The sequence below is a fragment of the Notamacropus eugenii genome, chromosome 6, assembly GCF_028372415.1.
Source record: "Notamacropus eugenii isolate mMacEug1 chromosome 6, mMacEug1.pri_v2, whole genome shotgun sequence".
NCBI classification, from domain to species: domain Eukaryota; kingdom Metazoa; phylum Chordata; class Mammalia; order Diprotodontia; family Macropodidae; genus Notamacropus; species Notamacropus eugenii.
The window spans coordinates 45,114,473-45,142,141 of NC_092877.1; the positions used below are offsets into that span (position 1 = coordinate 45,114,473).

Below are 27,669 nucleotides of genomic sequence, written 5' to 3' on the forward strand. Positions count from 1 at the left end.
TTTAGAAAATTAAATTAAAGAAGATTCATTACCATCTGTTTTATTGTGGCCCCCCTCAAGACCCACGGAGTTCATTCCATCTGAGTTCATGCTAAAATCTCCTGCATGTGTTATTTTGCTATATATGTGAGCTTCTTGAATGCAGAAACTGTCATGGTTTTCTTTTTGTGTTTCTAGTACTTAATAAAATTCTTTCCACAGAGTAAGCATGCCTTGCACATAGTAGCCACTGAATGTTGGTCGAATCGAATTGAATTGACTTCCTGTGGGTATTCCTTCTAGTGGTAGAGATTCAAACTTGGCAATTCTGAAAGTGATCTAGATGAGAGAGAATTCAGAGATGTGAGCAGATTTTTTTTTGATACCTAGTGGTGTCAAACTCAAGTAGAACATCACAGTTTAACAAATAAATACAATTTATCATTAAAACAATTAACAAGCACCACAACATTGGCATCTGTGGTGTATTTTTACTTACTTTGCTAAACATTTCTCAATTACATTGTAATCTGGTTAGACAATACTCTGGCCATGAGTTTGACCTCTCTGGCTTAGGCTGTAAACATTTTTCCTCTACTTGGCCTTTCATGAATGCTTAGGCCAAACTCGAGCAATTATGGATTATTATTTAGGAGTCTCTTCCTATGTTCTGAGACTAGATGGAGAAAACACAGTGCTATCTACAAATAGGGCAGCAACTCTCTACTGGGACTTCCACTTCATTTGACTATATGGACCATCCTCTATGGCAAATACTTCTGGTAGTGTACATCTCCCAGTTTAAGGTCTCAAGATTGTATCTTTGGAAGAATTTGAGGTGATTTTGACAAATGCACAGAAGATACCTTGAGAGCCAGCCTTTAAAAGGTGCACCACCAAATCAGATACTTAAAAAAAAATAACCACCAATAAACACTTGTATCTTATATTCTTGATGGCTTTCTGACACTGTGCAGCCATAAATAGATGAACTCCTGTATAATATTGTTTGTAAAAATCTTCCTTCATTGAGATCTTTAACCTTCATGAAGGATGTCTTCAGATTTTGTAGAGATGGGAAAGTAGACATGATTTACTAGTCGTTGATAGTTTTTCATTTGCTTCTTGTATAATAAGGTCTATGATTTTTTCCCCCCAAGCATTGGATGTTTTCCATTAGTGTGCTTAAATTTGTTTCCCTTTCAGCATGTACCTCATCTATGTATATTTGGTGCAGTATAAGAATTGGTTCTTCTGAGCTTTGTTTCTTTAGGGATATTTCTGGTACTTTAGAACACTTAGGAGAAAGTAAGAGTACAAATTCCCAGTCTTCAGGTTTGAGATCTGTTATGTGGAAAAGGAACCAGACTTGTTCTGCTTGTCCTCAGTGGGCAGAATTAGGAGTAATGGAATTAGGCTTGAGGTAAAGATGGTGTTATCCCAAAGTAAAGTGGGTAGACTTCTTTGGTTGATAGTTTATCCATTCTCCCTCACAATGGGCCTTTATACAAATTTATGATCATTTCTTGTAGACATGTGGTAGAGAGGGTATAGTTCTTCAGGCATAGATTGGGCTAGATGACCTCTTATAACCCTTCTAATTTTGAGATTCTTGGCCTTGGAGTATGGTAGATTCAAGCAGAAATGTTTGTTGACTGATTTATAGATGTGTGAAATCAAATATATGTGACAATTGCTATCCTGTTTTAACATGGAAAATTATTCATAACTTGAAATCACATACAAGGATTTGAGAACATTTTTGTAGTTTGTGATTTACTGTCATTTATGTTATACTATCATTTCTAATCTTAAATTAATCTCTTTCAGCTTCTGAAGCTGCACAAGATTATCACGGCTGAGTGAAGTGGTACATTGTCATCAGTATTTTTACAAGTAAAATGAAGATTAGTTTTTAAAGTAAGTTTATTTTCCTTTTTTGAAACATTAAACTTCTGCAGAGTAGAAGTATGTGATGTAGTATGTCCTTGGCAAAGAACCTAGAATCTAGTTCAACACATTTGTAGTAATGGAAGTATTGCTACCAACCATGCAGTCTTTCCCTAAACCGTGCTACAGTCAGAAGGAGGTAAGTGTCTAATCAGGCAACATGCTTTTTATTGAACACTTTCTGTGTGACAGGCCTTCATGCAGTGGGGAAACAAAGGCACAACCAGTGAGACAGGACTTTAATTCATATGAGGGAGACAACATGTGCACGTTTCAGCGTAGAGAAAGTAATGACCCAATGAATACAAAGTAGTTGAGGGTGGGGAGGGAAAGAAGACCAAGAAAGAAGGAAGTGGCAGTTGAGCTGAGTCTTGAAGGGAAACCAGGAATTCCAAGAGGTAGAAGGGAACCATGGGGTACAGTCAGAGCAAAAGCATGGAGATGGAAAGGTCATGTGTGTAGTTCAGTGAATAGACATGTATGACTGGACTGAAGAGTTTGGAAAAGAGAATCAAATGTAAAAAAAATAGTGGGCCAGGCAATGAAGAGATTTAAAGTGGTAAACAGTTTCTGTTTGGTCCATGAGATAATATGGAGTTGTTGAATAGGGAATCTTAAGAAATCCCTTTGGTGGCTACATGGAGGATGGATTGGAGTGGGGAGAGACTTGAGGCAGGGACAGTACTCCAGGCAAAAGATAATGAGGGCTTGAACTGGCTGGTGGTTGTGTGAGTGGGGTAAGTGTATGAATTTTAGAGATGGAAAGAACATGATTCCATACTTGATTGGATATAGAGTGAATGGGAATGAAGAGGGAAGATGAAAGTGAGGTTGGAGCCTTGGTTGGAAGGGTGCTGTGGTTTTTGGCACTCATAGAGAAGTTTGGAAGGAGGGTGGGTTTAGGGAGACAAGAGTTCTTTTGGGAACATGTTGATCTTGAGATGACTGTGGAACATAGTTTGAATTGTGGTTAGTCATGAGTTCAGAAGAGAAACAAGGACTGAATTTGGGAGTTATCAACAAAGCTGGTGATTGAATCCATGAGTGCTTAAGAGATCTCTAGAGAGCGTAAAGAGAAAGAGGATGGGGCCATGGACTGAACCTTGGAGTAGAATCACAGTTAATGTGCATAACATGGATGACAAATCGGTAAAGGAGGCGGAGAAGAAATGGTTAGGCAGAGGGGAGAACCAGGAGAGAGTAGAGGACAGAGCTGAACTGGTTCACTTAAGTAGTCAAGATTGGGAAGGGAAGAAGTTCACTGTGGAAAGGGGGATGACCTGGAAAAATAATGACAAGTGGAAAGATAGGATCACTGAGGACAAAGAATAAGTTTGGGAATAGAGAAGCTCAAGGAGAAATAGAGGGATGGAAGATCCGTAATTATACAAACAACTTTCAGATTTCTTGATCAGGGAAGTGGAACACCTGTGGATGATGGCAAGTTGAAAGCTTCTTTATGAAGCTGAGGCAGAGTGGAAGTTAAGCAGATTGAGGAGCTGCAAAATTAGGATATTTGAGGGAACATATAATGGAGAAGTTGAGGTTCCCCTGTAGGAGTTGGGATGGAGATGAAAACTCCATCAGCCAAGTACTGAATTTGTTGAGAAAATAAGAAAAGTGTACCTGAGTCAGTAAATAGAATCTGTAAGACACCTTCCCCATCTGAAACAGTAATTCAAAGGATGTGAGCAAAAGTCCCACCAGTACTAGCCTCATCCAAGAGGTACCTCATCTCACAGAAGAGCTTTAAAGTGAGGGGAAGTTTCTTAAATCTAGACTGGGAGTTTCAGACAGCACAGTGGAAGGAGTAGGCAGATATTAAATGAGCACAATATGGCAACATTGACATTGGCGGGATTGAGAGGGTGGACAACGGGGCTGTAGAGTGTAAACTTTGTCTTCAGAAATCTGGGATTTAATATCACAAGAGTTAGAGGAAGAGGTGAAAGCGAGTGCTAGACAGTTTGCCACCTGGTATTGAGGCCTGAGAGTGGCATGTGTCCCTACTAGTGGGAAGGAAAAGTGGCAGACTGGTAATGTATGACTAACAATATTTAGTCACTCATCAAAACATTTTCTCAACTCCTGTTGTGTGGAAACATCTTGAATGATAATACACTGGCCTCTGGGAACAGATTTTAAAAAAACAAATATAGTATCTGATCTCAGATTTTATTCTCCAGCTTAGGTATTGATTGAATGACTGCTATTTTCCAGTACTATGATAGGCCCTGAGGAGGATATCATAAAGAAAAAAGACATTTCTGTCATCAAGAAGATGTCACCATGGCCTATTGGCCCACCCAAATCTTTTATTCTTTGGAGATTGTGGTGTTCCATGATTCCCAGCCATGTAGCATCACTTCTTTGGATTTGATTTTAAAAAAATAGACATACACACACTTTAAAAAAAAACTGTAACAAATAATCCTAGTCAAATAAATATGATTCCCACATTGGTTGTGTCTTACAATGTGTATGTTATTCTGCATTTTGAGTCCAGTATGTATCGGGAGGTGGGTAGCATGTTTCGCCATTAGTTCCCTAGACGAGTATTTGGTTATTACATGTTGTCATTTTGTAAATAGTTCTCCTAGTTCTGCTCAGTTCAGATAAGTTTTCTCAGATTCCATCTGTCCTTTTTGTCATTTCTTTCAGTGCAATAATATTCCCTTACATTTATATGCCATGATCTCTTCAGCCATTCCTCAGTTGATGGCTACCCACTTCATGTTTACCTCCTTGCTAGAACAAAAAGTGGTGCTCTAAGTAATTTTGTCCATGTGAATTCTTTCCCTCGTCCGTCTCTTTGGGGTATATGCTTAATCATGCTTATTCTTGAATAAAGTACTCGTGATATGCAGGCATGACACTTCTTAGTAATAAACATGGCTTGGGCCTCTTTCAGGCTCCATCCTATTTTCCCACCTTTTTTTTTTTTTTTTTTTTTTGCTATTCTCAATTCCTGCCTTTGCATTGAAGTCACTGAATATTAAGGTATGTGTTAGTTTACAGATGCTTATTGAGTTATTTATAGAAGTTTTCTATTTCTTCGTTCTCTAAAGCCAGTGTTACTGCAGAAGCTACAGTTATCTTCAAGGATGTTTGTTGGGTTATGCACATACAAAATGGTGAGTGACCAAATGGCCTCTGAAAAGATGGTTGTTAAAACTTACTCAAGCAGCTTGTTTATTTGTCTCGCTGAAGAGAACCTGTGAGCCTTCTTTCTATTTATTGAGCTGCACCTTATTCTTCCTGTTTCACTTCTAGCAAGATTATCATGTAATAAGACTCCGCTTCATATACTCTGCCGTCCTTTATACAGTCTCCTTTCTTTACACAAGTTCCATGGATTACTCAGTCCCAGCTCACTTTTGCTTCCTAGAATCCCTAGTTTCCTTCAGAGTTCATTTTAAACATCACATGCTAAATGAACCTTTCTTCACATACACACACACACAGCCTCCATTAGTGCCTTAAATCTAAAATTACCTTCTTTTTATTCTGTATATAGTTTGAATATCTGTATTGTATATGTTTAAGGTCAATGAGGGCAGTATCTGTTTGATTTTTGTCTCCAGCACTGTGCTTTAGTAAGTAACTGTTGATTGAGTGGCCAGACATCTCACATTTAGTGTGAAAAGTTAGATTAAGTTCATCAGTAATATAGCTCTGTGCTCCATTTTGTGCTTTCTTGTTTGTTTTATGCTTTTTGTGACCAAAAAAGTGGTTAATCTAGTGGTCAACTTGCTGATGAGTATCTTTTTGCTCATGTGTATTGGTCCTAAAATAGAAGCATAGTCTTTATTCTGGTCTATTTAAATTAAAACCTTTGCTGGTAGAGCTTTGGAGAATCCAGGGTTAACTTCCACACTGTGAAGAGACATTGGCATTTTTTTGTTTGGAAAAGACTACACTAATAGAATTGTGGAATTAGAAACTACTGTCTAGAACAGTCTTAACCTGGACTCCATGGACTTGGTTTTAAAAAGCATTTGAATAATTATTTCAGTATAACTGGTTTCCTTTATATTCCTATTTGTTTTGTTTTATGCAGTTAAAAACAGTATTTTGACAAAGGAGGTTGGCTTCACTAGATTGCCTAAGGGGTCTGTAACATAAAAGAGGTTAAGGATCTGTAATCTAGACCAATTCCATAACTGATAAATGAATCTTCTCTGAAACATCCCTGACAAGTTGTCATCTCTCCTGTATGTGAACAGTGTTGAGGAATTCTCTGAGGAAGCCCAGTTTATATAAACAGCATTATAGGAAAAAACAATTTTGAATGACTTGAGAATTTTAATGAACACATTGATCAGCTATGTTTCCACAGGCCATGTGATGAAACATGTTGCCCATCTCCTGACAGAGAGGTGATGGATTCAGGATGCAGAAAAAAAAAAAACAGGTTTTTCATCTTTCTTTGTCTTTGGGAAGGAGGAAGAAGGCTGTACCAAACGAGGGCCTTTCGGACATTTCAAAACAGTGCATGGAGGGGACAGAGGAAAGTTCAGATTAAAATGCAGATGGGCACTACATGCTTAGCTATTAAAACAGAGGCACCTGGGTCAGAGTCCAAGGTTATTGTATGAGGAACATGATGGTAATGGCCCTGATGTAGACTAGGCAGCATGATGTGACAGTGGCCAGGCAGCAAGATGTCAAGAGCCTTGAGGATTGAGAAAAGGCCATTTGTTTTGGCAATTGAGATCACTGGTAACTTTGACAAGCAATTATGAAGTTTGGAAACCAGACTGCAGAGGATTTAGAAAATAGGAAAGAGGATTAGAGGTAGGTGCACTAAGTGAAGACTACTTTTCCACATGCTTAGCAGAAAAGGGGACCATAAAAGATGAGAGCAGGAATTGTGGAATGAAGTTTTTCTTTTTTTATTTGTTTGTTTTTAAGATGAAGGAGACCTGGTCAAGTTTGGGGCAACAAGGGCGAACTAGTAGGTTGTGAGAGATAGATAAGAGATGAGAGTGTAAGGATGTTAGTGGGGCCATCTGCTAGAAAAAACTGACTGGAGAAATGGAATCAAGGGTCCATATGGAGGTGCTGCTCTGGTTAAGGACAAGGGCCACCTCTTTATTCATCTAAACTAGATTAAAAGAAGAGTTAATTGGGAAAGATAATTGAGTGATATGACATAGTGACAAGGAACTCACTAGGAATGGCCTTAATTTTTACCAAGAAGTATAAGGTGAGCTGCTTAGCCAGGTTTAAGGATACCATTATGGGAGGCTTGAGGAAGGATGCAAATGTTTGAAATAGCTGTAGTCTATCTAAATTGATGAGAGAGAAATAAAGTGAGAGACCAGATGAGATCAGATAACAAAAATTGATAGTTGACCCTGTTGACACAGTTTTATGATTTACTCTGGCACCATTCAGCTGCACTTGAATAGGCCCAAAGGAGGTATATTGGTGGGAATTACCTAGGGTTGTGTTGGTAGTAGGTGATAGGATAAGGGGGAGAAGGATTTGAGAGGAGAGGATAGTGTAGGGATGTAGTTTACCAAGGAGTAGAGATATAGGGAGGGGAGGAGAGACTAACCAGTTTTTTCTGACCCTCTTCAGATTTCTTTGCCTCCTTTTTTAAATGTAGTGGCATGAACTGGACACCGAACTCTATTAAATATCTTTGAAACAGAGTGTAACATTGTATCGTTATCACTGTACTTGTCCATCAAAATTGTTTTTAATGTCTCAGTATCAAGTTGGCTTTTTTCAACATTGCTGACTCATACTCAGATTATGGTTGACTATGACCTTTCAGACTGATTTTAAAAAATACGCACGTGCACACACACACACACACACATACATAGAGTCTATCTTGGTCTTGGCAGTACTTTGTGGTGAGAAGAGCCTAGGATTTGTAGTCAGAAGACATGGAATAAATTCCTGGCTCTGCCAGTTAGTAGTTGTAAAGGCTGGATAAATCATTTATCTCCTTGGATCTTTGATTTCCTTATCTGTAAAGTGGGAAAAATAATACTTACACTACCAGACTCAAATGATGTAAATTAAATTACTTCCTAACTAAAATGTACGTGTGAGTTGTTACCTTATGTCTATTTTAAAGACTTTCTGTCTCTAAGTGGCACTTTTATGTGTTTAATTTCATGATGATTTGATCCTGTGAGTGTTGGGTTTTGGTAGGGTAATTTTATTCTTTTATTGGCAGTGTTAATAATAACCTAATTCAGTATAATTTGAAGTTCATTGAGTCTGGTCTCAGTTGCTTTTTTCAGCTCTTAAATTTAGATATTAGGTAGAGTGGTTCTCAGGCCTGATGCTTTGCTTTCCGTATTTGTTGTTTATCATTTCAGCCATGTCCCGCTCTTTGTGACCCCATTTGGGGTTTTCTTGGCAGAGTGGTTTGCTATTTCCTCCTCCAATTCATTTTACAGATGAGGAAACTGAGGCAAATAGGATTAAGTAACTTGCCCAGAGTCACACAGCTAGTAAGTGTCTGAGGCCAGGTTTGAATTCAAGTCTTGATTGTAGGCCCAGCACTCTATCTACTGCACCACCTAGTTGCCTATTTACTTTCTCCTGGGTCCTGCGAGTTAAGAAAGCCATTTTGCCTTCTGGAACTCTATTCTCTTGGTAGTCTGTTGTCTTCTTCTTTCAGGATCATAGTTTTTAAACTTGTGGAGACTGTCCAAACAGATAGAGTTAACAACTTTGAAGTCACGATTTCATCTGTTGCTTCTCACTTGTTTTTAAATTAAAGTCTCACATAATTTGTTCTTCACATAGCCAGCTTGATCATACCTTATGGCTTTTTACTTATTTGAGCACTTGAAGGATTTTTGTTTTTTTTTTAACTGTGGGCACTCTCTCTCGATGACATGGATCACCGTCTTCACTGTCTCTCTATAACTTAGGTAAATGAACTTTGAGAATTACTGTGGCTAAAAAATTAATTACCTTATAGCTCTCTGGTGTAGTCTCTTAGTAGAGCTGCTGGGAACACAGGAGCCCTGCCTTCCTGGCGAGGACTTTTGTGTAGGTGTGCCCTTTGAGGAGCTTGCAGAAAGATTTATTGTTTGTGTTTAGTTTGTTCCTAGGTATTGATGTTAAGCTTTTGCCTTTACTTATGTTCTTCCCACCTTTTGTTATTCAGTAGGTCTTACCTTCTTCAATGACATATTAATTTCTTAACTACTTTGGTATGTGCTTCTGGTCTTGCTAATGTGAGCATAATCAGATTTTTATGAAACATATTCTTTATTTCATAATATCTAGAATAGGTGAGAGCTGGCTCTCAAGTAGGCAAAGAATGTATGTTGAGTAGGATTTAGAGTTAGAGAATCTGGATTCAAATTTCTGTTCTGTCACTGGACATTTTTGATCATCTGTAAAATGAACAATTTGAAGTAGACCAGTGGTTCTCAAAAGTGTGACTCAAGACTTTTGGAGGTCCTTGAGGCCTTTATAGGGGATCCACTAGGTCAAAACTACTTTTTGTAAGAATAAGACATCTGGTAAGACATATAGTAAATATCAATAAATATAACCCACATAAATAGAAACTTTTTGGGGGCAGTGGTCCTCAGTTTTTAAGAGTCTCAGGGGTCCTGAGACAAAAAAATTTGAGGACTGCTAAACTAGATGATTCCTAGGGTCCCTTATAGCCCTAAATCTATATCCCAGTTATGGTTCAACTTGATTTAATCTTTCTATTTTATTCTTTTTAATAATTTTGTTATTTCATGTATTCATCTTTAATGGTCTGGCTTAATTACCACATCTATTGTCTCACTTATCTTTTCGTTTTGGAGTTTGGGGTTTGGTCAAATTGTGACCACTAATTTGTTAATTTTTAATCTCTTATATACAGACAGAGATTGTTCCTGAGACTAGAATTATGTTCTTTAACTCATTTGCTTCCTGCTCTTGCCTTTAAGACTTTTCTTTATTTTTGAATTAATGTCTTGAGCTTGTGAAAATTTATCTTCCTAAAGATCATTTTCCTTATTGCAAGGACATAGATTTAGAGCTAGAAAAGTCTTTAGAGATCATGTAGTCCAACTGCTTCATTTTACAGATAAGGAAACTGAGGCCCAGAGAAGTTAAGTAGCATCTGGCAGATAGGTGGTTGCAGTAGAGAGCTGGGCCTGAAATTAAGAATACCAGAGTTCAGATCTGGCCTTCATCACTTACAGTGTGACCCTGAGCGAGTTCCTTAGCTTCTGCCTGTGTGTAAAATGGGGAGAACAGCAGGACCTTTTTATGTGAGGGTAAAGTGCTATATTAATGCTATTATAATTTTGGATATCATTATCATCACCATTGCTCTCATTCCTTTGATTGCACAGGTAACAAGTGACAGGTAGGATTTGAATCCAACTCCCAGGTCTATTCTCTTTTCTATCTACCAGTCTTGTTAACTTTTTTCCTTCTTGCATTCTTAGGATCTTAAATTTTGATTGTTTCTGCCTAGGCTTTCATTAGCTTTTAGTTCTTCAAATAAATCTTCCTTTTTAGAAGAGCATCTGTCAGACTGATTGTTCTATTTTCTGCTTAGAATTTTTTCCCAGGGCAGTACAAACTTGTCTGTTAATCTGAGTACAGAATTGCTTTTCTGGCATATACTTAGTGCATTTAAGTCCCCCAGTATGACTATATATTTTTTCTTTTTCTTTTCTGTCCCTTTGCGAGTTTCAAGTAAAATGAACATGTCCATCTACAGCACAGAAGAAAAAAAAGATTGCACATGAAACTGTGAATCTCTGTTTTCTAAGTTTATAATAAATTTAACATGTCACTTTCAAAACTGTCCTATTTATAGTACTATATCTTAATATAAAGCATTAAGTCAACCAGGGAAGGCCTTTTTCCTGAAACAAATATACATCTTTTCAAAAATACTATTTTTCCACTGATGGTGTATGGCTTCAAGTCATGTTATAATACAGTCTTCAAAGAGTTGAAGTTAAGGATCACAGAAAGGTGTGGTGAGTGTAAGATGACTGTAACAAATTATGCATGAGGAATTAATTATGTGGAAGTTATGGAAAAGGAGTTGTGAAAGAATGTTTGCAAGACCAGCTAGGAGCTGGTTCACAACCAGAGTTGAGGAATCACTGATGACCAGTCTCTTTCCTCCAGTGGTATCCATGTTGTGGCAAACATGCTGGGTGGACCTCTGAGGTGAATTGTATTAATGAGGATGTCATGGGGAAGAGTTATTCGTGATGGGTAGACATGAATGAGTTGTATTTGTATCACTGGAAGAAATACACATTGATGAAATCTCAGATCTCATGCTGTTTTGTGTAACAGGTAGTTGAGACCATTTGACTTTTCCATTTTCTTACTCAGTGAAAATTCTGAAACTAAATTTTCAGTTATATTTTGCTTATTTGTATTTGTTATATCCAGGGCTTAACACAGTTTTGGGCACTTAGGAAGCACTTAATAAATGCTTTGTCCCCACCTTTCCTACTCCTTTTTCCATACTTAACTCCAAGACCTGCTTTTTATTTTTTTAAATATATTCATTTTATTTATTTATTTTTAATGTTCTACAATCACTACCATAAAACTTAGATTTTTTTTTTCCCGTTTACCTACCCCCCACCATTCCCCTCCCTCCCCAAGTTGGCATGCAATTCTATATAGGATCTACACATATGTTCCTATTGAATACATTTTCATTAGAGTCATGCTGTGTAGAACTAAAATAAATGGGAGAAATCATATAACAAACCAAAACATAACACACACACACACACACACACACACACACACACACACACACAATGAACTGCTACATTCTGCGATTGAATTCCATTGTTCTTTCTCTGAATGTGGAAGGCATTTTGCCTTAGAAGACCGTTGGGAATTTTTTTTTTTTTTAATGTCCTTGCATTGCTATGAAGATCCAAGTCTATCAGAAAAAACTTTCGCACACTGTGGTCGTTGCTGTGCACAAAGTTCTCCTGGTTCTGCTCCTTTCACTCAACATCAGATCATATAAGTCCTTCCAGGCCTCTCTGAAGTCTTCTTGTTCATCATTTCTTATAGCACAGTAGTATTCCATTAGACTCATATACCATAATTTATTCAGCCATTCCCCAATTGATGGACATCACCTTGATTTCCAGTTTTGGACTACCACAAAGAGTGCTGCTGTAAATATTTTTGTACATGTGGGACCCTTTCCCATTTTTATGATCTCTTGGGAATACAGTCCTAGAAGCGATATGTCTGGGTCAGAGAGTATGCACATTTTTGTAGCCCTTTGGGCATAGTTCCAAACTGCTCTCCAGAATAGCTGGATCAACTCACAGCTCCACCAACAGTGAATTAGTGTTCCAACTCTCCCACATCCTCTCCAGCATTTATCATTTTCCTGTTCTGTCATGTTTGCCAATCTAATTGGTGTGATGTGGTACCTCAGAGTTGTTTTGATTTGCATCTCTCTAATCAATAGTGATTTAGAGCATTTTTTCATATGATTATAGATATCTTTAATTTCTTCCTCTGAAAATTGCCTGTTCATATTTGACCATTTATCAATTGGGGAATGACTTGTATTGTTGTACATTTGACTCAGTTCTCTGTATATTCCAAGACCTGCTTTTTAGCCACTCTTGTACACTGCTTCAGTTGGTGAAATTTTGGAAGGAATATCTGAAACTGGTTACTGTAAGTGTGCCGATAAATTAGATGAGGGAGAAGAAAAGAGTTGTAACTTGACCAAAGTCCTTGTTTCTGGGGTAATGTAAGTAGCAGAGTTAAAAATGAATATAAACTTACTTTCACTAATAGACCCTAGTAAAACTTTTTGACTGAAGTCATTCTGAGAGTCTTGGCCTTACTACCTAAGTCTACTTTTACTTTTGGTGACATCTTCCTCATTTGAAATTTCGTTCTTTGCTGGTAGGAAATTGTCCAAAGTCAGTATTTGGGGGCCCTGCAATCAGTATCTTTCAAATGTTACACTTTTCTGAGGAAACTCATTGGCCCTAGTTTGAGAAAAACATTTTAAACTTAAAATTTTGCTTTATGTGACAACATACTTCAGTCACAACCGAAAATCAGTACAAAAAGATAATTTTGAAAATTCTAAAACAACTTTCATAGCAGACCTGTGTTAAGTGTTATATATGATGCCAGTATCTGCCTGTTAGTAATGAGCAAGTCAGCTTTTGATTACCCCCTCTAGTGAATGGAAGGAAAGAAGGGAGGAAGTAATTCCAAATGATAAATACTTATAAATTATAAAGACAGTGTGGCATAATGCATAAAACCCTGGCCTCAGAAGCAGGAGACCTTGGTTTGAATCCTGCTTCATATACTTTCTAGTAGGGACTAAAGCCAAGTTACTTGCAATGAAAGCCTCAGTTTTAATGGCTTTATAATAGGGATGAAAAAACGTATACTGCTTTCCTCAGAGAATGGTTGAAAGGAAAATGCTTTTCACCCTTTAAAAAGACATGCAAATTTGAGTTATTTTAAAATTTCTTCTCTATTTGATTTTGCAATGCTTTGTGCCCACATTTAAGCGAGTGAGTGTGAGTGTGTGTGTGTATTTTCTTTAAGTTCAGAGAATTTACTTGAAAGAGATATATGGAACCTTGTGATGAAATCCTGATTCAGGAGGATCTAGAAAATTTTATTCATTCTTAGCTCATGTCACTGTGTTCACCTACTCAGCTCATTTTTAACACTACCTTAAGCAGTATGGTATGGTATATGGCATATCCACTATACTATGGTAGATAGAGAACTATCTTAGAAGCAAGGAAGACCCGATTTAAATCCCTTCCCTTGACATAATGCCGGCGGTGTAACTCTAGGCAGATCACTTAATCAACTTCTCTAAATGGCAGAGAATGTACCTACTGCATTGATTGTTCCCTATATCATTGAAATTAGATTCATTCCTTATCCATAAATGAAAGAAAATAGGCACTTGTGATTTCAAAGGTTTGACCAACCATACAAAGATATTAAATATTTCAATGCTCTAATTTATCAGTAGTGAGGAGGGAGGTTGGAAAAGAGGGTTAGAATATTCCTTGCTTCCCATTGCAGTTTCCAGACTTTTGCTCTACAGCCAGCACTGAGAAATCTGTCCTCCTTTGAAGTTTATTCAATCCATGTTTATCTCCCAGTCAAGATTCTGGTTTCTGTTGTCTACCAACCTCTAGGGGTACTCTTCTTCTTCAAAGAATTCAGTACCTGGCTTTTGGGACAGCTAGGTGATGAAGTGGATAGAGCACCAGTGCAGGAGTCAGGAGGACCTGAGTTCAAATCTCACCTCAGACATTGGACATTAACCAGCTGTGTGACCTTGGGCAAGTCATTTAACCGCAATTGCCTCATCCTGGGTCACCTCCAGTCATCCTGATGAGTATTTGGTCACTGGATTCAGGTGGCTCTGGAGGAGAAGTGAGGCTGGTGATCTGCACAGCCCTCCCTCATTCAGAACAGTCATGTGCAGGTCACGTCATCATTACTCCAATGGCATAGTCTTCTTCGGCAACGAAGGACGAACACACCTGTCTTTCAGGCTTTCTTTTCTCCTCAACTACTACTGCCCTAACATATGGGACCTAACCTCTCAATCATTATTTTCCACAACCTAGTCCACTCTACCTCAGCTGCACAAATGCATCTTTGATTTTGCCATCGCTGACAAGTATTTTACATCCATGTTCATGAACCCTGAAATTTCTTTATTGATCATAACCTATTATCACGTCTCTTTGCCTTAGAACCCAAACCCTGTTTTTCATCCTCACTGTGACCTTCATTTACTCTGCCCCTCATTTCTTTCCTAGGCCATCCTCCCTGCGCTGCCTACACTTTCTTTCCTTCCCATTTTGATACCTTGATAAAATCTCTATACTGTTTATCTCTTACACTGCCCTCAGCCTTGCATTATTCCCACTATCTTTTGCCTTTGCTTCTGTTCACATTCTGCTTGAACAAACATGGAGAAAATTATGAAACTCTTCCCATATAAATTTATGTAATGTTAAAAAAATTGTATCCACTTTCGATAAATTTATGTAACATAATATCAACTGGGGCCTCTCTGGGCAAGGCAGTCCTTTTAGTCTCTAAGTCCCTAAGAATTAGAATCCCTAATTTCACATACTCTCCCATTCCTCAGTGTGCCTTCTCCATACCTTTTCATCTCACCTTAAGCCAATGAGTTTTTTTTTCCTTCATCTTCTTAGCAGAGAAGCTTATCTCATTTCACTGGAAAATCTGAGGCCATTTGCCTCTGAAGGCAAAAAAGAAGACAGAACTCTTGTCTTCTCATTTCACATCATTCAGATGCATTCTACCACTTTCTCTTTCACCTCATCTCACAAGCTATTACCCTTCTTGCCAAGACTAACCTTTCTATATCTATAAGTGGTCCCATTCCATCTCCTCTTTTCCAGCAGGTTGCCCGTTATCATCTCTGCTCTCACTAATCTTCAATTTTCCCTATTCGTTGGCTGCTTCCTTGCTGCCTGCAAACATACGTTTCTTCCATCCTCAAAAAAAAAAAAATCACTTGATCTCTTCATTCATGTTGGCTCCCATTCAGCTATCATGATAATCAAATCGAACAGCGTAACATGTAATCTTATTTCTGCAACTGCCTTTTAGACACCTTGAATTGGATGTCCTGTAGACATTTTAAAGATGTCAAAAACTGAACTCAACCCCCGCCCCCCAAACCCTCCTCTTTTCCTAAAATTCCTATTACTGTCAAGTATACCATCCCCCCAGTCACTCAGGCTCCCAACCTAGGTGTCATCTCACCACCCATATCTAGTGGTTGCCAAGTGCTGTAGTTTCTGCCGTCTGAAAATTTCTTGTACCCCCTTCCCTTGTGACACCTCTAACACTTTGATGCAAATTCTCATTACTTCATGCCTCAACTATTGTAATAGCTTGCTGGTCTCCCTGTTTCAATCTCTCCCTGCTCTAATCCATTACCCTCTCATCTGTCAAACTGATTTTCCAAAATCACCTCTGCCCATGTCACCACCACTACTCCCTCAACCCCTCCCTATTCAAGCAGCTCCAGTGGCTCTCCATCCCCTCTGGAATCAAATATAAAATCCTCTGATTGGCTGTTTACAACCTGGCCCCTTCCTTCCTTTCCAGTGTTCCCTGCCATGTATTTTCAGATCCATTGGCACTAATTTTCTCGGTGTTCCTCTCACACTATGCTCCATCTTCTGACTCTAGGGTATTTTTCTTTGTTCCCACCCCCATCTTCATCATCTCTATCTCCTAGCATTCCTGACTTCTTTCCAGTCTCAGCTCAGGTTCTACTCATAAGAAGCCTTTTCCACTCCTTATTTGGTAGCTCTTTTTCTTTGAATTTATCTACAACTTAATCTGGATTTATCTTGTTTCTATGTAGTTGTTGGCACAATGTTTTTCCTGTTAGATTTGAGCTCCCTGAGAGTGGGTCTGCTTTTTGGCCCTTCTTTGAGTAATCTCTCTATGCCTGGCAAGTAAGAGGAGCTTAATGAATGCTTGTTGAATGACCAAACAAGATCCTGAGATTTTAGAGATAATTCAGTGTCAGTATTTAGGTAAATGACAGAAATTATGAAGGGAAGCTGATCTTTCTATTTAAATTCAATACAGTATGCATTTATTACTTGCCTATTGCATACCAGGCATGGGGCTTTTGTGTCAGTCCCTGTCCTCTAGGAACTTTAGTATCCCAAGAGACTACATGTATGTATTTTAGCAGATTGTGATAGTGATAAGGAAAAGTTTTTCACTTGTATGAAAAATGTGTTGGACTTAGGTTATGTGATTTTTCCCTCTCACTCCCCTTCTGCATATTTTTCCCCTTCAAACACATAGATGTTATGGGATGGACAACTCTATTGATAAATCCATTGGTAGTCACATCCTGAATCTCAAAAGAACTTGAGGAGAGGTTTCCCAGCACAATGAGTAAATCCCCATGTGGTGTATTTGTGAGAAAGTAGCAAGCAGAACCACAGAGGATAGGCAATATGTGTTTGATGTAACTTGCATTGTTGAAAAAAAATAACCATATTGATGACACCACAGAACAGTGAAGAGTATTATATTATTGAACTGGAGAAGTGCATTTCTTTGTTGTAAGTGGTTCATTATGCAAACAAAAGAACCTGATTTTTTTTCTTTTAATAAAGGATTGTTTTTAGCCCTGTTCAGGCTCTACATTGGCTATTTTGTCTGGGTTTTTAAAAAATAAAAATATGACACCTTTAAATCAGATTTAAATTTCATTTGTTGCTGGAAGCACATAAAATAATCACTTTCATTCTTCTTCCCTAATGGCTTTTACATTAAATTTTGGGGTATTTTAATCATAATTTTATCATAACAGTTGCCATGTATTCTCCTAAAAGTGCTATATAGTATGTGAAGTCTAAAACATATTTTTGTATTGTGCTTCTCTACAGGTTTCCAAAATGTAGCATGAGATTCCAGTCTGTCTGCTAGGTAAATATAGATAATTAAATAAACTTTGAACATTTCAAGGTTTATTCTTTTAATTGAATGCATATGAATGGATTAAACATACTTTTGGGGGAGGAGGTAAGACAAAGGAAGGGCCTACCTCTGATTAAAGTGTAATTAGAGAAAATATGTACTTCTGGTTCTATGTATTTAAGGACTTGAACTGTGATCATATATTCCCCAGTTTTAGATTAAAGGAAAGTCATGTTGCTTGTCCTTTGGATTCTACTCTAAATAAATATTTACCAAACTGTGCTCTCCGAGGTGTGGATAAAAGTTCTGCAGGGAAAAAGCATCAAGTGAAAATACTGTTTCCCCCTCAATATTAAATGTGGCATCATGCATGTACCAAAAATGCCAGGTGTTTTTGCATGAAAATAGGTCTAATTTCCTGTTTTATTTCAAAAATTTCTTTTTCTCTTGGGATATTTCATGACTTCTGTTGGTTGGGACCCTCTTCCCTAGCATTCACAGTATATCCTTTGTTCAAGTTCGTTTAAGGCATGTTACTGCAGCTTGGTTTTTTCTGAATATTGGCAATAGAGTACACTAATCCTAGAGAGCTAAAGTAATGGTTGTGATAAATGCTTTTGTACTGTAGGAAGTTAAAACTTTAGAATCGTGGTGATAATATGTAAAGCTTAAATGATCAGAGATCAAATAATGGGTAAATGTTTTTGTTAGAAAATGGAAAATAAACAAGGGACAGAGGAGAGGAGCAAGGGTGAAGAGCCAGAGTACAAACTGAGACAGACTACCCGGGATAACCGAGTAAAGCCAGTAGCATAAAAACCCACGAGAAGACAAACTGAAGACAAAGAAAACATCTAGAAGAGGTAAAAAACAAACCACACGCACGCACGCACGTATACTCTCAGGATGATGGGGAAAACACGAAAGCAGAAATGTTCCTCTTGTTCCTCCTGTTGGGGGTCAGGGGGTGGTTGTTCTATGCTTTGGAGGGAGGTGAGAAGGGTCACACAATATTTTCATGGTTTTTTGCTTTTCTTCCTTCCTATTAGTTTTGCACTCCTTTTCCACTCTCCCTCTCTCCTCTTTTTCTTTCTCATTTTCTTCTGAGTGTGTGACATAGTGAGAATTAGGCAGCTAGATGGTACCATAGTACACAGTGCTAGATTAGGAAGGCCTGAGTTCAAATCTAGCCTCAGACATTTCATAGCTATTGTAGCCCGGGGCTAGTCACTGAACCTCTATCTACTTTAGCTCTTATTTTCAGCATTTGTGAAATGGGGATAACAACAGTCCCTACCTCCCAGAGTTGTGAGTTTAAAATGAGGTGATATTTGTAAATTACTTTGCAAACTTTTTTTTTTACTTTACAAACTTGGAAGCAGTTTGTTTAACTCAGGTGCCACCCTTTTTATGAATATTTCTTGATCTTCCCGACTGAAAATAACCTCAAATTTCTTACAAATGTACAACTCGTCACATTCTACCTTCTCTTATATTTATTTGTGTATTTGTTTTATCCCATTATTGAAATGTAATGCCCTGCATCTAGGAATTGTGTTTCATTTTATTGGGGGGGAGACAGTGTTGTAGTGGAAGAAGTATTTTACTTGGGAAACAAATCCCAGAATGAGCATGTGATCTTAGTTAAGTCTGTCCACCTCATTAAGACTCAGTTTTCCAGTTTGTAAAAATGGACACATTCAAACTTGCACTACCTGATTTTCAGAGTTCATAAACTGTAAAGTGCTTTATACATCATCGTTGTTCTCATCTTTTATGGCATTAACTGAAGTGGTTCTGGGACAGGCAAATCATCACTCTATGATTTTTAGTATTTAACATTCTTCAAACTATTGCATAAGTAGATAACTCAACTGAATTTTGTAATCGAATAAAAATATTGGGATTCAGGGTTGTTTTCTATAAGCTCATCAAAGACATCTTTGGCACAATTGCAATAGTTGACATAATGTATGTACCTTGTTCTTATTCCTTCTGCTGGAGAAAAGTTTATGAACATTTGGTATAATAACATTTGTTAAAAACATTGTTCATAAATTTTAATGAATCAGTATTATATCAAGGAAACTGTAGACAATAGTTCGGTCACAATGGTCTAATTTCAGTACAGTTTACTTGCTGAATCATCAAGAATGTTTTGAGGTTTCTTTTTTATGAATATTTTAGTACTGTTACTTTCTGAAAGATAGTGAACTTCTGATGCTTTCTCCTAGCTGTTGGGTCATTTCTTGCTGACCATTCTATAGGTGTTGGTGAACTTCTGATGCTTTCTCCTAGCTGTTGGGTCATTTCTTGCTGACCATTCTGTAGGTGTTAAATTTTTGCAGCCTGTGGTGATACTGGTAGTTTCTGCTGTTTCTTTGTATAATCTGTAGTTTAGTTCTTTAAGCTTAAGCCATTCATAAATTCTTGTGGTCATGACTTGATCCTCAGTGACCGTTATAAACCCTTTGGTTTTATATGCAAATCCACATGACAGTAATTTGTTGGCTGCTTTTTGCCAACATAGTGTTGGTTGAGTTCATATGGATATCACTTTCTCTGAGTTTCACATGTTCAATAAATCCAGTAGTGTGTATCTGTTAGTATTCTTATTGTTTCATTGAAAAGTGATTATCTCCCTATTATTATTTTTATAAGAAGTTTTTCTCTTAGTTTTAAAGTGTTTATCCTGTGCTGTGGTAATGCCTACTAATTTTCCTCCTCTTTTTTTGGTTAGTTAGCATTAATCTTTTCATAGCTTCTTTAGGGTGATAGGACACATTTCATTAATATTTCATGACCTTTATTTGACTGCTTTCCAAATCTGTTATGGACCAGTTTATAGTTCCAAAATTGATATGTCAAGACTAGTATTACATAGATAAATAAGTTATGTTAAATATGATCTTCCCACACTTTAATTTCAGGGTGCCAATAGGTCTTAACATACACAGGCAGAGCTTTCTACTTGATAGCTTTATGATGGATATGCCTTGACTGGAAGAGCCCAAGGTTGTAAGTTTGCCTTTGTCGGTTGTTACAATTTGATCTGGATTCGAGCTTACGCCTTCAGTATTGCCTCATTCTTTTTCAACAATATTGAGGTTATTCTCTCAAACTCAGTCTTCTCCCTCATCCTCCTCTTATAGGTCCTCAACTCACAACTCTCACCACCTCCCCACTATTACTCTTTTACTGTGTGACCAGCCCTTCTTTGTGTTGCCTCGTTTCCAGCCCATCCTATCTTTCACACTGATTTCTTCTGACTGTCACCCTCTATCTCAATCTACTGGTTGCTTCCCTGCTGCTTACATGGATACTCATTTGTTTATAAAAAACAAAATCTTCAAAGGATACTATCAATAGATGTGCCTCAATAGATAATCCATCCGTAGATGCTAATATTCTCTCTGCTTGTTATTCTTTAGCTCTCCTCCCTTACCAAATTCCTTGAAAAGCCATCCACACTTGATACTTGCTCTACTTCACTCTGTCCTAAACCTTCTGCGTTCTCACTTTAGATTTTATCATTCAGTTAAAATTCTTTTCTCACCAAAGTTACCAGTGTGGTCTTAATTAGCCTCTTCTCTATCCTCATCCTTCTCGACAGTTCTGCAGCAGTTGACACCATTGTTCAACGCCTTCTGGTCGCTCTTTCACTTCTGGGTTTTCATAATACTGTTTTGTCACCTGTTTCTCTTTCTCCTTTCTGACTGCTTCATTTCAGTCTGCTTTGCTGATCATTATTACTATCACTCCCACTAACTGGGTATATGTACCCTAAAGCTCTGTCCTGGATCATCTCCCTTTTATCCCCTCCTCATCTGTATTTACTGAGTAAGAAGTACAGAAATACAGAAACACCAGGGGCATGTTTCCCCCCTCTGCCACTTCATTCTCTGGGGATAGTGGGCTCATAATTGAAGCAATCCCTACAAAACATTTCCTTCAACTAGCTCACTTCCTAGTGCAACTTTCCTAGTGCACTGGTTGAACTACTCAGTTCATTCGCTGCTATGTTGGGTCAAGCAGGTCACTCCTTTGGGATACACTGGCCCACTCTGCTATGGATTCCACTTCCTGGAACCCTGGTGGCTCTTTTGATATTTCAAAGCTCAGAAGGCCATGATTCAGGAAAGAATAGACAGTGAGGATTGCAGCAACAGCAGCACAGCTTTGCCATCACAGCTGGGCTGCGCAGATAAAAGCCTCTCTCCCCACACAGAAGTGGATACATTTTATTTTCCTTACATTGAGTCAGTAGAAGACTGCCCTCTTTTTCTTTCTTTACGATCTCATTTTATGATCTAATCAATACCCATAGAGTCAATGATCATTTCTCCACAGATGATACCCAGATGTCTCTCTTCAGCCTTAATCTCTTTTGAATGACAGTTCCACATCACCATCTGCCTATTGGACGTTCTGTCTTGGACATGTATGACAGACATCTTAACTCAGCATGTTCAAAACTGAATTTGTTTCTTTCTCTCCAACATTAGCCTTCTTCCTAACTTTCCTGTTACTGTTAGGGCACCACCATCCTTCCAGCCACACAAATTCACATCCTCAGCTTCTTCCTTTCACTTGGGCAGCTGTTGGTACAGTAGATAAGGCTGCTCTTGGAGTCAGGAAGAACTGAGTTCAAATCCTACTTCAGATTCTTACTAGTTGTGTGACCCTGTCTCTGCCTCAGTTTCCTCAACTCTGAAATGGGGACAGTAGCACTTATGTTATATATCCTATATAATATATATTATATTACATTATATATTATAAAATATATGTGATATATGTGTATATATAATATATGTATATAATATACAATATACATTATATAATACATTATTATATAATATTAAATATATAATCTATATATATCCTCACAATAGTGAGAGGATTGAATGAGTATTGGTAAAGCGCTTAGTTACAGTGTGCCTGGCACACAGTAGGCACTCACATAAACACTTACTGCTTTCCCATCATTCTTGTTCACTGCACATTTCTCCTCTTTGGCAAAATGCTGTCTCTCCTTTCCCCGCATTTCTCCTGGACATCCCCTTTCCCTCACTCACATGACTGATTTCTTTTTCAGACCCTTATCACCTCTCATCTGGACTTTTTCATACCTTTTCTGACCCATCTCCATATTTCAGGTTTCTCCTCTACTCAGTTGCCAAGGTGATTTTTCTTTTTTTTCTTTGTAATTTTATGTATTTTTTATTTTAAGCTTTTGTTTTTCAGTTTTCAATATTCACTTCCATAAGTTTTTAATTTTCTCTGTCCCCAAGACTGCATGCAATCTGATATAGGCTCTACATATATATTCCTATTAAACATATTTTCACATTAATCATGTTGTATAGAAGAATTAGAATGAATGGGAGGAACCATGAGAAAGAACAAAGCAAAACAAAACAAAAGTTTTTTTGTTCTGCATTCAGACTCTATAGTTCTTTCTCTGGATGTGGATGGCATTTTCCATCATGAGTCCTTTGGAATTGTTTTGCATCCTTGCATTGCTGAGAAGAGCTAAGTCTTATCAAAATCAGTCATCACACACTGTGGCTGTTAACTGTTTATAGCATGTTCTCCTGGTTCTGCTCCCTTCACTCAGCATCAGTTCATATAAGTCTTTCCAGGTTTTTCTGAAGTCAGGCTTTTCTTCATCATTTCTCATAGCACAATAGTATTATTGCATTCCACTCATAATACCACAACTTGTTCAGCCATTTCCCAGTTGATAGGCATCCCCTCAATTTCCAGTTCTTGGCCACCCCAAAAAAGCTGCTATAAATACTTTTGTATGATCTCTTTGGGATACAGCCCTAGAAGTGATATTGCTGGGTCAAAGGGTATGCACATTTTTGTAGCCCTTTGGGCGTAGTTCCAAATTGCTCTCCAGAATGGTTGGATCAACTCACAGCTCCACCAACAATGAATTTAGTGTTCCAATTTTCCCACATCTTCTCCAACATTTATTATCTTCCTGTTTTGTCATGTTATCCTATCTGGTAGGTGTGATGTGGTACTTCAGAGTTGTTTTGATTTGCATCTCTCTTATCAATAGTGATTTAGAGCATTTTTTCATATGACTTTAGATAGCTTTAATCCTCTGAAAACTGCCTGTTCATATCACCAAGGTGATTTTTCAAAGGTGTAAGTCTGACCATGCTGTCACCCTGTTCGGTGAGCTGTAGTGGCTCCCTCTTACCTTTCAGGGCAAATATAAAGTCCTCTTGTATTTAAAACCCTTCCCAACCTGAATCCCACTTACCTTCCCAGCCTTATTACTCATTTTTCTCCTTCATACATTCTACAGTCCATTCAAACTTATCCTTATCTTGCCATTTCTTTGTTTTTTTACTGGCTGTCCACCATGCCTGGAATTCACTCCCTCCTTATTTCTGCCTTTTAGAATTGTTGTATTTTGGGGGTTTTCTTCTCCAAAACTCAGTTCAGATGCCACCTTCTGCATGGAGTCTTTTCTTTCCAGGTTTTTCTGAGAGCATCCTGCTCATCATTTTTTATAGTATAATCATAATCACATACCATAACTTGTTCAGTCAATCCCCAATTGATGGGCATCCCCTTAACTTCTAATTCTTTACCCCCAGAAAAGAGCTGCTATAAATGTTTTTGTACATATAGATCCTTTTCCTTTTTTTTTTTTTAAATCTCTTTTGGGACACAGTAGTAGTATTGCTAGGTCAAAGGGTACACATGGTTTCATGGACTCTTTCCTTAGCACTACTCTTCCCCCAGCTGCCTTTGATTTTCCTCCCTAAGCTACCTTGCATTTATTTGTATATTTTCTGTATATCCAATGGAGACCACAGAGGAGGAGGATAGATAGTATCATGGAAAAAAAACGAACATGAACTTGGACAGACTTTGAAAGGTAGTGGCCTGGTGTGCTGTGGTACATGGGGTCACAAAGAGTCAGACACAGCTGAACATGCATTCATACATGCATATTTTTATATTTATGGCACAGAAAGCCCAGATGACATTTTGATATCATCAAAAAAAGATTCCACAAGATGCAGAAGCCATTTAATGTATTTTTCAATATAATTTGATGTCATCTTTGTACATCAAGTGATGAATAAAATGTTTTAGAACTTGGAAGTTTAACTTGGAAGTCGTACCCTGTTCTGCCGAGAAGGGATGATAATGTATTTAAGACTAGGCAAAACCAAGGAACTTAACCTACCTTCCTGAAAGATTCCATATTTTCCAACATTTGTTTCCGACATTGTCTTGTTGGCACCGAAAACCAAAAGGCAGATGTTGACTGTTTGGAGGACTACATTATATCAGTGCTCTGTGCTGCAACTGAACACAGCTAGAAGGCCATGGGACTGGATTCTAGTGAGTGGGGCACTCAAGCTGAGAGAAAAACCTGAGGGAAAGGGCCCAGTATCCTACTAGGCCTTGGTCTATCCGCCATCAAGCAATAGAGAAATGTGAGGGAGAAAAGACTGAAATTCCTGAAGATCTCAGGTGGATGAAAACTCAGGTAAAAACCTTGAAGAGAAGTAGATAAACCAGTAGGGAAGGTGTTAATAATAGAAGGGGAGATGGCTGGATCCTCCAGATCCATTAAATAAGACCAGATATCTGTGAATAAATCTTGTAAAACAAAGGAAAAAGAATCAACACCTGATGAGGGAGACAACCTTATAAATTTCCAAACGAGCATGAAAACAGAGTAGGATGTTCCTGAATGGTTTAAAATAGAAATTAGAATTGTGAAAGCACATCACTGTTGACTGACATTCTCCTACTTTTGCTGTTGTGTCCCCTCCCAAACCCCATCCTCAGGGACATGTCTATTGGGGGTTGGGCTTTGAGAGGGGTTATTATTTAGCAGCAGCAGTAGTAGTATCAGCACCTAGGTTAGTTATTTTACTATATTAGAGATTTACCAATTATTTGTTTTGGAATTGAACATAACTAAAGAATGTTTTGTATTGGTTTATAATAAGAAAGAGTGACAGATCTGTAAGAATAGTGCTAGAATGACTAAAACCCAGAATGATTTGAGTCTGAAGAAAAATGCTATGGATAACAAGAGGCCTTTTCAGCTTCTGATTAGAGCAACTAAAAATGAAAAAGAGAAAGACTTATTATTAAAGTGATGGGATAAAGTTAATAGATGAACAAAAGAAAGCCAAATGATTCAAGACAGAAAAAAGCATTGGTCTGGGAGTCAGGAGGCAGTGAATTCAATTCAAGAAGTCCTTAATGAATGTCTGTACTATAGAAGGCACAAGACCAGAAATATAGGGAGTGAAACAGATAGATTTGGTAGAAGAGATAAAGAAGAGACAAATACATGGAATACAAAGTAGAGTCTGCAAGTGCATAAGAAAGTTATAAACGAAGTACTGTGAAAGGTTGGAGGAAGAATATATTTTTAAAAAGGAATGGGGATCAAAATATAAATAAACATAGCCACTGGAGACATCAGTAGCTGAAGAACATGACCAGTACAGATCCGGGGACAAGAGCAGAAAGGCTTAATGGTGGCAGACAGTGGAAGGAGAACACTGGACTAGTAGTCTGGAGACCTGGGTTTCAGTCTTCTCGCTGCCATTAGCTATCTGTGTGACCTCTGTGGGCCTTAGTTTTCTCATTGGAGAGGGAGTTTCCTGGAAGCCTGGAGACCAGATTATGATGTTAGAATGGTACAGTCACAAACCTGAACTAAGTTGTTGGTGACTGTATAAGTAGACAGAAAGAAATAAATCATGTAAGACACTATGGAGGTTGAATTAACAACACTTGGTACCTGATTAATGGTCAGAGATGACCTGGAGGTTTTAAACTTGAAAAACTGAGAAGATCGTGGAAATCATCAATAAAAGTGTGGAAGTTAGGAGGAGAGGATGGGTTTAGGGGAGGGGGAGCGATCAGGAGTTTGAAGTGTTAGCAACTGCAGGACATCTAGTTGATGGTGAAGGTTTGGGATTGGAGTTCAAGAGAGAGACTCTACCTAGATTTATACACTGATAATCTTGTGGGTAGAAGTGATCGTTGAATACCGCAGATTTTTTTCCTCCCTTTCTGAGTACTCTTGGAGTGCTTTGCATCCTTTCTTTGCCTCATACTCATCTGTTGTGTTTTGTTTCCTTCATCTCTCCCCTTTTCTTCTTCGATGTATACAAAATAAACTCCTTTGGAACAGGGACTGTTTTGATTTTAAATTGAATTTATCCTAGATCCTATATTATGGGAAACTTCACTTCTGTAAAACAACACTTTATTGACAAACTAGAATTTGTTTAGAGGATTTCAAACATGAGAATGGATAGTTTGGAAGCCAGGTGTGGAATTTAATTCTGAGGAACCAGGAGATGAAGAGCTGAGATGTAAGAGCTATCCTAAAATATTTGAAAGGTGTTATGTGGAAGATTTGTGTATGTGTACAGAAGAGTTTTCTAAAAATTCAATATCGGAACCTTAGATAATCATCTATCTATAGTTTTAGAAGGGATTCCTGCTTTGGGTTGGAGGTTTGGATAGTCCTACCTGAAATCTAAGATTCCTTCCTAGTTCTCAGATTCCATGATTCGATCAACAGAATTTTTTGAGCAGATACTCAGAATTTTCTAAAGTCTGTGGATCAAAAGGCACATGGGCTATTATTGAGAGGAATTAAGTTATGATAGATAGTATTTACAATAGGTCGTGGTGTGGCATTCAACACTAAATGATTATCTGTCCAGAAAATGCATTTAAAAGGAGAAGAGTCAAATTGTTATTGATTATTATCAGCAGCAATTTCCAGTTCTGTGGTAGTGACTAATACATTTTCTCTAGTGTTCAAGTGTCAGCTTCTGCATAACATAGATAGATACAGTTTTAGTGCTCTACGTTTAGTAAGCCTTCAGCCATCCTTTTGTCCCTTCTATGCAGACAGGGTTATAGTGCCATCTTCTGGCTACATCTTTTGGCTGGCTTTTGAAAGGTGCTTAGCCTTCCAGGTGTCTTGTTACAGTATATTCCTAAATCCTAGAATAATTGCCCTTCTTTCTCTGGAGACAGGTTAAGTTTCTTTTTTCTTCACAGTCCCCACATGTCAGAGATGCATCTCCAGTTCTGAAATAGGTGAGACATTCTCTAAGTCCCAACACCAAAATGTCTTTATACTTGTCTGAATTCACTAGCTATTTTTTCATTCCCCGTTTTCCATTCCACTTTTGGGTACTTATGTTTTTTAAACACAATTTTCCATTAAGCTCTTTGAGTCTC

The 27,669-nt window shown here is 37.9% G+C and overlaps 1 protein-coding gene across 7 annotated transcripts in view; it reads left to right on the forward strand.

The window, feature by feature from the left end:
* The window catches only part of PCGF3 (polycomb group ring finger 3), a 132,051-nt gene that overhangs the window by 36,334 nt on the left and 68,048 nt on the right, over positions 1 to 27,669 (forward strand). For 2 of the 7 annotated variants that reach the window (XM_072619739.1, XM_072619736.1), the window contains exon 2: positions 1,810 to 1,899. Coding sequence is in view for 2 of the 7 variants with exons in the window: in XM_072619733.1 (XP_072475834.1) it covers positions 2,009 to 2,068 (60 nt within the window). In the remaining 5 variants the exon portion in view is untranslated. Of the gene's footprint in view, positions 1 to 1,809; positions 2,069 to 17,375; positions 17,416 to 18,117; positions 18,270 to 27,669 lie in introns of those variants that run through there. The other 5 variants (XM_072619733.1, XM_072619732.1, XM_072619734.1 and 2 more) reach the window with 4 other exon arrangements.